This window comes from Chlamydotis macqueenii, chromosome 10, assembly GCF_036417535.1.
Source record: "Chlamydotis macqueenii isolate bChlMac1 chromosome 10, bChlMac1.mat, whole genome shotgun sequence".
Lineage (NCBI taxonomy): Eukaryota > Metazoa > Chordata > Aves > Otidiformes > Otididae > Chlamydotis > Chlamydotis macqueenii.
The window spans coordinates 22,696,707-22,709,004 of NC_141565.1; the positions used below are offsets into that span (position 1 = coordinate 22,696,707).

At 51.8% G+C, this 12,298-nt stretch overlaps 1 protein-coding gene across 3 annotated transcripts in view; it reads right to left on the minus strand.

The window, feature by feature from the left end:
* Positions 1 to 12,298, minus strand: part of SRGAP3 (SLIT-ROBO Rho GTPase activating protein 3) — a 101,763-nt gene that overhangs the window by 12,285 nt on the left and 77,180 nt on the right. For 2 of the 3 annotated variants that reach the window (XM_086755190.1, XM_086755192.1), the window contains exons 10-15: positions 11,881 to 11,965; positions 9,420 to 9,447; positions 6,480 to 6,582; positions 3,753 to 3,813; positions 3,269 to 3,346; positions 1,861 to 1,995 (exon numbers count right to left, since the gene is read on the minus strand). In XM_086755190.1, coding sequence (XP_086611316.1) covers positions 1,861 to 1,995; positions 3,269 to 3,346; positions 3,753 to 3,813; positions 6,480 to 6,582; positions 9,420 to 9,447; positions 11,881 to 11,965 — 490 coding nt within the window. Of the gene's footprint in view, positions 1 to 1,860; positions 1,996 to 3,268; positions 3,347 to 3,752; positions 3,814 to 4,482; positions 4,514 to 6,479; positions 6,583 to 9,419; positions 9,448 to 11,880; positions 11,966 to 12,298 lie in introns of all 3 variants that reach the window. The other variant, XM_086755191.1, reaches the window with a different exon arrangement.

The window sequence follows — 12,298 nt, forward strand, 5'->3', positions numbered from 1 at the left end:
CTTTCTGCCGAAATTACAGACAGAGCATCCTCCAGCACGGGGTCTCAAAGGAAGGAGGTTTCTTCCATCTCTTCAGGTTGGGACACCTATTGGGCAGCCATACTTGTGCGGCAGAAAGTCAGACGCACTTAAGGTCAGGTTTTTAACGGGAACAAGGCACTTTAATGCATTTAAAATCTATCCTTAATCGAAAGGTAACAACAGCAGCAGGAAAAGAGAGGGAAGAGAAAGAAAAGCAGGATTCCTGCTAAAATGAGAAAAAATAAAGAAAGAGAGAAGAGAATACTATCCAGAAATCTAACAGATGATGTTTGCAACAAAGAGCTTCCAAAAGCTTAATAAATGGTGCAAACTGGCATTAATTAGGGATGGTTCCAAAGCACCAGCCTATCTGCAAGCACAGTCACATCACCAAGCACCGGGAACAATTCCCAGCACCGAAGGGCCCCGTCACTGTCTCTGCGGGCTGTGCCCCCAGGCTCCCTGCCCTGCCTGCTGCAAGCCCCCCGGGAGCGCGAGCGCTGCGGGCCAGGCTACAGCTCCCTGTCCGGACACAAAACCGGTGCAGAAACAGCTGCCTTTGCTTGCTGCGTTACAGGTGTGCTGCACTGCTCTGCACATCAAAACTGCAAGGCAACAGCAAATTTCCTAAAGCTACTACATAAAACAACTGTTCCTGAAAAACAAGAACACATTCTTCTCCTTCTGGAACAAGCCCGTCCCTGCGTCATTCCCCTCTGGATATCATCCGTCTTTCCTGACGCCACTGAAGCTCTAGCAGTTACGCACACTGACGGCGAGGAAGGGAGAAGGAGCCATGACAGCGAAAGCCAAACGAAGGACTTCAGCACATGTTCACCCGTCTCTCCCCCTGGAGCTTCCCACGCCCTGAGACACTCAAACCCCCGCACAACCCCAGCGCCTCTCCTGTGAAATAAAATCATCCCGTAGCCAAAGCGTGCAACACGCTCCTCCATCACCTCTGAAACAACACATTCATTCTGCCTTCTTCCTTGCTCCCAGGGGAGTAATTTCCACGACTTGCCAACAAATAAATGTCATCACAACAAGGTACTGGGAGCAATAAACCCCAGCTGGGATTTCTGTTTCTCCAGTTGCAGAGGAACAAGTGGAGCTGGGAGGAGAATTCAGGACAGAACAAGAAGCAACCAGGCTCTCCCTGACATCAGTCCCAGACCCTTCACAATTAAAAACCCTCAGCTTCTGACTCCACTCACATCCCAAAGCACTTTCTGGTTTTCTTTGAGAGGAAATGCACACAGCAAACACTTGGAGAACAGCTGACTGAGTGAGGCTGAAGCCAAGCCTGCAGACTCAAGGGCTGGAGAAGCTTTCCAAGTTAAGAGTTATTGACCTTCACTTTCTGTTTAGCAGAGGACACTGAGCTAAGGCAGCAAAACCCCTGTGGGTCTCAGCAGCCACGGCTGCACGGCACGTGAGGGGCAGGCACAGGAACCGCCCTCACCCGCAGAGATCTGTGCAGGCAAGACAGCAGCCGGCCCTGCTCACGCACCCAACGGCCCCTCATGCAGCCCACACTGTGCATACAGGCTTACTGCACGTGCAGCCCACGGGTCTGAGCGTGGAGATGACTCTCTGGTGATTCTCATGACGCTAGGAAGATGTTAAAAGAGCCACAGCAAGATGTTCTACCTCTCCCTTACCTCCAGCGCTGCCAAGGCGCACGCTTAATGGCTTTTCCTAACAACTTCTGTTGCAGACCTACAGCCCTTCTTATCGCATAAGCTGCTACGTGCAAAACTCGGGTGTACTTGCTCCCCGTTTATTGTTTCTCTCGTCCCTCCCAGTTCTCTGAGAAGAGCTGTCAAATGTACTTACTTATAGTAGATATCAAATCTTGAAACCTTTCCTTAGGAAAGAGGGGGTTTTCCAGTCCTCGGAAATACAGCTTCAAGACTCCGGCCACTGAATTAATGTCACGTTCATTTTGATCATCAGCAAGGGGATCTTCACCTGCCCAGAGAAGAGATTCGTTTCCAGCATTACTGTCAAGTTGGACTAACACAACAAGGGATTTTTTTTTTCCTAACTCAGTGGAAACGCCAAATTTCCCACAGCTCAGAAAACCCTCCCGTGTGTGCAATGGCAATGCTGTGCGTTTTGCCAGCAAGAGGAGTGTTTAGTGAGGCACTGCTGTTACACAGCATCACGCCGAGCCACGCTATAGCCCTACCTGCAAAGGCCCGGTTTATTGTGGAGATTTTAAACCTTTCCTGAAGATAAGGGTGTTATTAATCGGTTCTCCTTCACAGTTTCCAGCCCAGTGCATTTTTGTATTTAAGGCAACAGCTCAGAGAGCTGAGCAGATCTAAACGATGGTAGGTGAAAGCCTGAGAAGACAGGCTTGGCTGGAGGAGGCAATTATGCCTCTGGAATAGACCGAATCTATAAAGGGCTTTCAAAACCTAAGGGATTTGGATACTGATGCCTCTTAAATTGGATGTGCAAATCCTCCAGCCTTTGACAGTCCCACCACTGCCTTATTCATTGGCCTGGCCACCTTCAAACCTGATCCTTCTGATGCTGCTCAAAGATTAATGCCACCAAGGCCGTTACTCGCACCTAGATCGTCCCTTTCACAGCTTCACCTTCACTGGGTGACAGCAGGATCGCTCTGCCCTGTCTTGCCAGCCTTACACCTTTCTCAGCCTAATCACTGGCAGCTCCACAACCAGCATTGCCACCAGGTACACGCGGCCACGCTGCTCCTCCCTCAACACAGCGCTGCAGGGGGGAGGAAAATTCATGCAAGCCCTGTGTGATTACTACACTCCGCCCCTACAAAGGTAGATTATGTCATTGTTTACACAAATACTGTCAGACCACTAAACCAACACCCAAAAGCACAGAAATAACGTTCCAACCCTTTCTAATACTTCTGTACTGTCCTGGGAACTGACAAAAGCTCCTTGAAAATGGATCCCCAACGAACTATTTTACAGCTCCCATCTGAGGCTTTCTTGCTCTGAATGAATGGCCCTGGAAAGGATCTCTGCACCTACCCCTGCTTCTCACATTCCGTCCCTAAGTGCCTCTGCACTATTGCTGGGGATACAGCACTGAGATACCTAGAAGGGGATAAAACCTCCTCGTTTCTCACAGCAGAAAGGCCACTGGCACAGGCTTCACACAACATCTAATGCACCCAGCGCACACAGGAGCTCCCACCAGCCATCTCTGCTCAGACACGGCGTCCCAGCTGTAGCTGCACGCACTGGCCACGCACCTCTCTCAAATGAGTTCTTGATGTCGTTGACTTCCACCTGGGAGCCAGGAACTCTGAAAATGCCCTGCTGCTGAAGGCCTGGAAAAGAACAACATTTTAAGATTTCTGTTACTGTTACACGGTACTTTCTGGTAAAGAACAGCAGAAACTGGGAGTCGATCCACCCGAAAGGCTCACAGCAAGGAGGGGACAGCCCGCTACGATTAATTTCTGCTCATATTCTCCAGCCAAGGCCCCCAGATGGAAGCGCTGAAAGGGCTCCCCTTGGCCTGGGGCCTGAAAGAACAATTTAACCTGAGTAAGTGCTAACAAGACCTAAATATTTGCCAGTTGTCCAATGCTACATCACAGTCAATGCCATTGTAATTATGACCCGAGCCCACGGAGCAAGGGCTGCGGGCATCTCTACTGCATTTCACCGCTAACTACAAGCACGCCGTTCCCTTTGCACAAAGCTTCAGTTGGCACTGCCGAATCAACTTACCGTACAAATTGATGTAACGAATGCAGCTTTCTACTACAAGCGGAATAGCCTGTCCTGAATCCTTCATGGAAGGAAAGGAAAAAGTACAAAATTACTGGTTTATTAATAACAAAGCACAGGAAATGCCTTAAAGATGGCAGAAACAGAGATTTGAAAATCAGTGCCAGTGAGTTTAGTAAGAGGACAGGCAAGAAAAGGAGGCGTTACACACATCAAGCCATCAAAAAGTGCTGAGTATAGGATGTGCAGTCAATTACGCACAAAAAAAGCTTTCACTGAAGTGTGTGAAAGACTGCTGCTCGCTATCTGGTTGAGGCAGGGGACTGATGCAATGGAATCACGGCTATTCCATTTCAGAAGTGTAATGCTGAGCCAAAATAAAACATGTGCTGTACCTGTCTGATGAAATAAGCTTCCAGTGACAGAGCTTACAACAATATTTCCACCTAAAGAAAGAGCCTTTGTCAGCAGATGCTAAAAAATAAAAAACAAACCACAAAACACTAGAGTGTGAAATGCACTGCCTGTATCTGAACCTGCGACGAGTTTTGGCTTTTGTCTCAAAGCTGCTTCGTGGAAGGAGCCCAAGGGGGAAGGCGAGCCATGTCTGACCGCCTAAGCGGACTCTTGTTTTCCTTAGGGGCTTTCTTTGGTTGTATTTTCCAGCAGAGTACAGTTGCATCTCTCTGGTTAATTTACTCCGTCTCGTGGACGGGCCTCCAGTAAATACCTGATTTCTCGTTCGCGCATTCCTCCTTCCTCTGAGAACACAAAAAAGCAGCAGAGCGGGGAAAAAAAAGAAAAGATTAAGCAAGGATAAGTTCAGTTAGAGGTAAGCATCTCCTTCGGAGGCCATGAACGCTCAAATGCAATGGCAGCTTAGCAAGGTCCAAGCCAGGCCCTCAGGCTGTCCACCCTCCCTCCCAAACCCGGTTTGGCACGCTGCACCCGAGCCTCGGTGACGACACAGAAAGAGCCTCTCGGATTTCTGCCCTCCCTGAACCTGTGGCACTCGCAGGAGCCCGAGGACAAGGCCAGCCCCTGCCCAGGCACAGGCAGAGCCGCCTGCAGCCCCGTGCCCTGCGCCTTTCCCCGGCCCGAGGGCCACGCCGGCAGCACCGCCTCATCCCCCAAGGAATCTCTGCGGCGCAGGATGTCCATCCGCTCAGACAGATCTCCTCTGCAGCTAATTCCTCCTTTGCAGTGCTGAACAGGCTGGACTTCCACAAGCTTTACTTTTTTTAAAAATCAGTTTAAGTAAGGAATAATTACAAGTATTAGAGAGATTACTGGCTTTGTCAGTCGGGCCTGTGTATGACTTGTGACAGCACGCTGTTTATAAACACTGCCCTTAGGCTCACAGTTGCACCGAAAGAGCCTAAGAGAATCCACGGGAGCTGGGCAGTGCCTGTTAGTTCACCGAATCCAACAGTCTGTCATTACTGCTTCCTACAGTGTTTTCACTAAAGCCTTCTTCAGCGCAGGATTAAACACTGAGCTACTGCTACTGCTTCCCTTGGAAATCCTTCCAGCAGCCAGGCAGCAAAGAGCTGGATTTTGGAGGATCAGCACCTAGATAACTGGAGGTATCCTTTGGGACAAATCCCACACCCACATCTCTTCATTTTTCTCCTCAGATCTCTCCTTCTGGGTAATTTCCTGGGACGAGCAGGTCAAACGCCCCCTTCCATCGGGACTGCACTGCTATTGACTTCATCTGAGCTCACTCCAGCTTGAACGACGAAAACACTGCTGCCCACATTAACGAAGGCTGCACGCTGCACGTTCTCAGCGATGGTCTGGAGACCGCTCAGCAGGCATTTAGGAATCACTTTGCTCCAGTGCTGGAAGCCAAGCCTGGGGCCTGGGCCCTGGCCGAGCGCAGACAGGTGCCAGCGTGGGTCAGAGTCAGGGTGCCAGCCGTAGCCTCTCCTCTCCTAACGGCCTCCCACGGGAGAAGCCGGTGGCTCCGCGCTGACACGGCTCTCGCCAGCCCTCCCTGCCAGTTAACGCTCCTCGTCAGGCTGCGGGAAGGGGCCTTCACACTCCAGTAAGTACGGAGCTGTGCGAGATGGCATCAGCCACCACCAGCAGCTGGCACGGAGATGAGCCAGCTGGGCTGGTTATTTTAATGTATTTTAAGGGCGAGGATAGCACGTCTACCCTCCCGCGCAGCCACCCACGTGCACAGTATTTCAGCTCAAGGCTGCCTGTCCCTACAGCTGGGAGACACTTTCTGGGAGCTTATCAGTCATTTAACCTTCCCCTTAGCCAGGAGGAATACAACCACCAAAAATGTGTGGAAAAAGGCAAGGTGAGGGGCTCTGTTGACTCTGTGAGGGTGCTGGGCTGTCCTCGTTGTCTGACCTTCCCTCCCAGGATGGGAGGAAGCAGCTCTGGACAAGGGGGACGCTCAGCTAAGAGCGCCTGGCACCGCACAGCCGGCCAGCACGGCCAATGGCCACCAGCCAGGAGGGTCCTCAGTGCCATCCTCGCCCCGGGGCACGCAGGCAGCGACGGGACAGGTGACACAAGGAGTGCACGAGGGGCACGGACAGCTACGGAGAGAAATCGTCACCGAGGCAAAGCGCGCACTGGCCACGTCAACCGGGTGCAGGGCGGACTGGAGAGACCTCGCCAAGGAAGGAAAGCAGCCAGCAGTTGGGACAGGAAAGCCACCATTACATTCACAGCGTTCACAGACTCTTACTGTCAGCCAGCGAGTACCTTAATGAATGTTTCCATATTGCCGTTAAAGAGTTTATGATTATAGACTGAGAGAGGCCTAGGTCTCCTCATTTTCTGTGGCTTAGGGGGAAGACAGGGGGGCCTGGGAGAAAATGGAACAAAAGAAATCAACAAAACACCAACATAAATGCAATGACAGGGTGAGATCTCAAAGGTTATGACCAAGAATAAAAAATAAATGAACAGAAAAATCCCTCTGTGAGGACTCGGCACATGGCTCCACACACTCTGCAGCCGCTCACGCTTCAGCATCCCCCACGCTGCGTCCCCCCACGGACACCACTCCGCCGGGAGCCAGGGGCCCTGCAAAGAGCTCGGCTCCACGCCTCCGCATCACGCTCAGCGCCCGCGGCTCCCAGGGACGTGCCCTCTGCTTACTCCAAAGCCCTGTCCAGCAGCCTGGGGCGGGCCACCCTAGCACTAACCTGGTAACTCATTCTGGGGGCAGTGCCGCGACGGGCTCGCCTCTGCAGGTCCCAAAGGCCAGGCTGAGCCCGGGTGCAGCTGGCAGGTGCCTGATGGGCAGCAGAGCTGGCCTGCAGCTATATTCCTTGATATATCCAAAATAAACCACAGCTACCCCTGGAAAACACTGCGGTATTCCTGTTTCTTCCTAAATGGACCTCATTCTGCTCAGAGATGGCCAGAAAGAGGGAAGTGGGAACACCTCCACCTCTCTGTAGCTAACTTCTGTCTGGGAAGCACTCACGGGGATGCAAATGGTCTCTCATCTCTTTCTGGCAGGCACTCCCAATACTCAAATTGCCCAACAAAAAGCTCAACACACAGGAGCAAACCCACCAGCAGCTCTCTAAGAACAGAAAAGGTAGGCATGCGCTTTGGGAGGTGGCGTGACCCTACCCACTAGCTAGTGATCGAGGGTCCTCACCGGTCCCTGGTCACAGACACCTACTGCTCTGGAAATGCGGCCACGGAAACGCGTGACTTATTTTCGTGCAGTGACCAGGACTTTGGAGGGCTGCTGTCATGAATGCTATTCACATTGTGATTTCTTGTTCAGATAATGAAGGACATTAAAACCCAAGTGCCTAGATCTAGAAAAGGGAGAAAAATAGCATAAAATCTCTAACCGATTTCGGACCTGTCCTCTACCCCCAGGCTCCACTGATGGCAGGAAAGGAGAGATCACGACTGCAAACAAAGATGAGTGCCAGAAGCCTTCATGCAAAGTTCTCACAGAGCGGAGTCAAATGGACACGTACAATTTACACAGAGCTGCGATGCAGAGGTGACACTTGTGATCCACTGCTTCCTTAATTAGATGCCTTTAATCAAGCAATTTGACTGTACAGCTTCTAACCACTCCTTGAACAGATCACTGAGGAGCAGAAATGACTGCTGTCCATCCCAGTGCCCAGAGACCCAGTGCAGCTCACTGCCGTGTAATCTCTTCTCCTGGGACACGCCGGTGCAGGGCGGGCAGGGCAGCCTAGCCTCCGGCTGTATCCGGCAGGAAGGTCGTCCTGCCTACGCTTACAGCCCTGCCTCACACAAGGAGACTGTCTCGTTTGTTTTCCTTTGTGAAGTAAAAGCAACTGCTGAACCAAAAGCAAACAAGCAGCAGGGAGCTGTGCCATCATCCCTCACGTAGGAGGCTGTTATTCATTCCTTTGATTGTCCTGGCCTGGACACCGCCGCTCCCTGGGCACCCACTCCTGGCACGCAGTACTCAGGAGCAAACTCTCCCCGTGACTTCACCCAGCGCTTTGGGCGTGCTTCCCCACCAGCTCAGCAGGCAGCCCTGCCTGGCACCCCAAGGGGCCGCAGCTCACCTCACAGCCTGTCTGTACCCCCGCCAGCCACGCGCTCGCACACCCACCCGGGGCGCCGAGCCTGATCCGAAGGGCACCTGGAGCGCGGTCCAGAGCCGCTCCTCGGAGCACATCAGCGCAGCGACATGCTCTGCGGTCCCGGCCCTCTGCCCTGCGCGAGGCAGGGAGGGCCCCTCTCTGTCCGGACGGCACCTCGCTGCCCCGCACTGCAGCCCCAGCAGGTGCCCAGCGCTGATGCCGCTCGGCCTGGCACCGGCGGCACGGTGCCCTCCGGCCAGAAGGCCAGAGAGGAAGGCATCCCGCTGCCCCGGGCCCCCTGCTACCGCAGCCTCCTTCCTGCCTGGAAAGGCAGCCCAGCTCTGCCATCTGCCTCAGCATTTCTAACACGGAATGGGGCTTTTTTGCTGGCACTGCAGATTTTATTAAACAGTGAAACAGGGTTCTGAAAAGCTAACACAGAGAGGTTGTCCACATTCTGGGGAGCTGTCACGAGGCTTTGCTGGCCCGTGTCTTACTGTTAGAAAACCAGCACACCCATAGCAATCCGCCAGAGCTCTGTGGAGATGTTTTATGGACTGGACACCGATCGAAGCCTCCTCACTGTTAGGTTCATCCCTAGCACTATCTCCTGCTGCAGAGGGATGGAGGTCTGTGGATACAGGCACACTCTGCACTCCTGTGCAGAGAAGGCAAAGCTGGGAGAGGCTTTGGGGCACATACCAAAGTCCTCAAATGAAGAGGGATGGTAGGGAGTGGGTGGACACCCTTGCGTTGCCCTGTCTGCACACAGCCCATCTCAGCCATGCTGCAAGGATGCACCGCACCATGCTGACACAGCACTTCCAGGCACTTCAGAGCCAGCCAGCTAGAAATCACACAGTAGCAGAAATGAGGGCCTGTTTGTCATCACCCTAACTAATTCACTTCAGGCAATGCAGCTGAGAAGCAGGGCAGTGACCGGGGAAGCCTGGGATTGCCCACCCTCCCAGCAGGGCAGCTGGGAGAGGGTTAAATCTGAACCCCACCAAGCTGTACCACAGCAAAGCAAACCTCCCTTCCACAGCCACCCTCCTCCCGCCAGAGCCAGCCCTTCCCAAAAGCAGATGAAGTGGGAGAAGCTGCTCACCTGGTTGTTCCACATTCGGCTCTTTCACCTACGAGGAAAGACAAGTTTCCATCATCTCTCCACACTAGTCATCACCCAACGACGCGTAAAACACATTCACACAGGCACTCACACACTCACTCCTGGTTCTGTAAGCCCCATTAACAGCTTCTGGCAAAAAGCAGCTGATCGTGCCCGAGTGCCCACAGGCTGGGGAGATGCCAAGCTTGTTGCTGTACAAGCCCCCACCACTAAAAAACATATTAGAAATCCAAGACTCGGCCACAAGAGAGGGAAAGCATCTCCAGTTCCCACTGATACTGAAGGTTTATTTGCAATACGAAGCCCATCTCGTAAATAACCAGATGCGCTGCAGGTCCCGGGCAGTAAGGGCTCACGGACAGGAGCTGGGGTGGCCAAACCCAAGCCGGAAAGGGGCAGTCTGCTGGAGATGATCCAACTGCCTCACAGAGGACCACCGATAGCACCTGAACGCAGCGGAGCATTGAGTTCCCCAGCTTCTCCTGGGAGATAACAGCCCATCTAATCACGACCAGACAGACTGCATCCTGGCTGTCGATATTCTCATTCCCTTCGTGTATTTTTAGTGCTTGGATTTCATATAAACGGCAGCACATCACCACTGATAAGATCTGTTCATTTTTTAAAGTATTTGTCAATCCACTGAAAAAAAACTGAACTAATTTCACGTGCTGTTTGCCCCTTCCTCCCAAGGCCAGGGAAGCCAATTTATTCTTCCTTTTTCTAAGCCACATAAAAGGAAGCACTTGGCTGCACAGGCCTCCTTCCTGCTCTCCCTTGGCACCTGCGGAAAGCAAGCTTGCAGCCAATTCCTCACTGAAAAATAACGGAACTCCACACGAGTGTTTTGCAAACCCATACTTCTTCCTAATGAGAACCAGCTCATGCTGAAACACAGCATTTGGCATTTCTGTGCTAAATATTTGCTGAACGCCTACATAGCAGGATCATCCCACGGCCTGGGAGAAATTCAGAAAGTTTTCATGTGAAAGTCTTCCATGGCTGCTTTTGCACTTCTCTAGAGAATTCAAATGCCTCCCCCTGCACTCTTCCTCCTAAGTATGGCACTAGCACGGCTCTTCTTCGAGACCAGGATGCTGAACAAATGAATCTCCAAGAGATCCGTCACTTCTTGCACAGATCCACAGGAGTCTTATTCCATACACAGAGCTCTTTTCTGCATTAAGATCTGTGATCTCTGGGCAGAGCTTAGATGGGTCCAACTCCTGTGAACTGCAGCTCCATCCCCTTGCCTACGTCCAAGCTCAGAGCCAGCAGCCAGGAGCCCCGCCTGGCAGCGCATGCAGCCCTCCGAGCGTGGCACTGGCAGGGCTGCCCTGACCCGCTAGGCAGGGTGACAAGGGGTTAAGGCTCCGCAGGGAGCACTGAAACCCCTGGGAAAAGAAATATTTTACTGGAGCCCTATGTACCTACCCTTGCAGCCGTCCTCCGTTTATATCCTGCGCCTTCACTTGGCTCAGTGTTCACTGAATGGAACACATCACTGGCTGCAAGGTGGATTTTAAAGCTAAATGAGTTTGTCAAAGAAAATATGTTTGGCAAAATAGCCAACAAAAAGCTTTTCTAAATTTTTTTTTTTACTCTGAGGAGTACAATTTTTGTAATGTTAAAACACGACCATGGACCATGTCTGTCTTTTAATTTAAATATATTCTCTCCTGTTGGAAAATCAGGACACTAACTCATCTCCACCTTCTCTACATTGTAAATAATGCAATTTTAAAAACCCCTTTAAAAGAGCTAAAATCTTCTCCCAGGCACATCACCACCTCAGCAGTGGCGGATCCCACCTGGAGCCACACACTCCTGCCTCCCTCAGGAGTTACTGCCCCTCTGTTGTATGGAGCCTGATTGTGTGTACGTGCTCTAAACCCAACTTGCGAAATTATCTGGAGTAATAAAAGTCTGCTATGGAAAAGTCAGTTTTTTTAAAAAAAGGATGATTTTGAGTTCTGGTTTAGAGCAAGTCAAAAAGCTACAGCCAGAGGGGCAAGGGGCCTCTCAAATCAGCAAGGCTGCTGGCAAATCTGTAACACAGAAGGACAGCCCCAAGGACGAGAAAACACGCGTGTTCAGGGCTGCACCGAGAGGAGAAGGGGGAGAGAAACGAAAAAGGCAGATGGTTGGTGTAGACGGGAACCCCTTTGCTGCTGGAGAAGTAACACAGCCCTTTGGCACGCAGTGTAAGATTCAAAGACACTTCTCTATGTGCACCCCCAAAGAAAGGTGAGAAAAGAGTAATATTCCAGGGAAACAATGATTTTGCATGTCACTGGTTAAACTGCGTGGTAGCAGCCAACCACAGAAGCCCTCAGTCACTCAGGAAAACACAGACAGCAGGTAGGACTGGAAGATGACACCTGGTTTAAAATTGTCTCGTGATGGGAGATTCCCCCCTGGACCCAGCCCCGCGACTCACCTTCTCCAAGAGTCTGCTTCAGCAAGTCGTGTTTAGCCTGGAGCTTTGTGATAAGGTTACTGCCATTCAAATACTCTTTAAATTTCTGGAATTAAAACCAAACAAAGAAGATGGGTTAAGAGTCTTGGCAAAAACAGTCCGTGACTGTTGTACGCTTTTGCCTGGGGGGCTGCTGGAGGGGGCTCGGTGAGGCTGACGGGCTCCAACAACCAGCCATCAGACGTGCCGTGGGGCTGAGCAGGGTCTGATCACGTCTCGCTGCTCCAGCCGCAGCCCTGACCATCTCATTAGCCCGGTCTCCTTGGTGCTGCACCTCCTGCCTGGGAACGCAAGGAGTTCCACAGAAAATAGTTCAAAGCGAGTTTTCTTTTGTCAGGCTTCTGGGAATGGCCTGCAAAACCAAAGAGGCTTTCTCTCC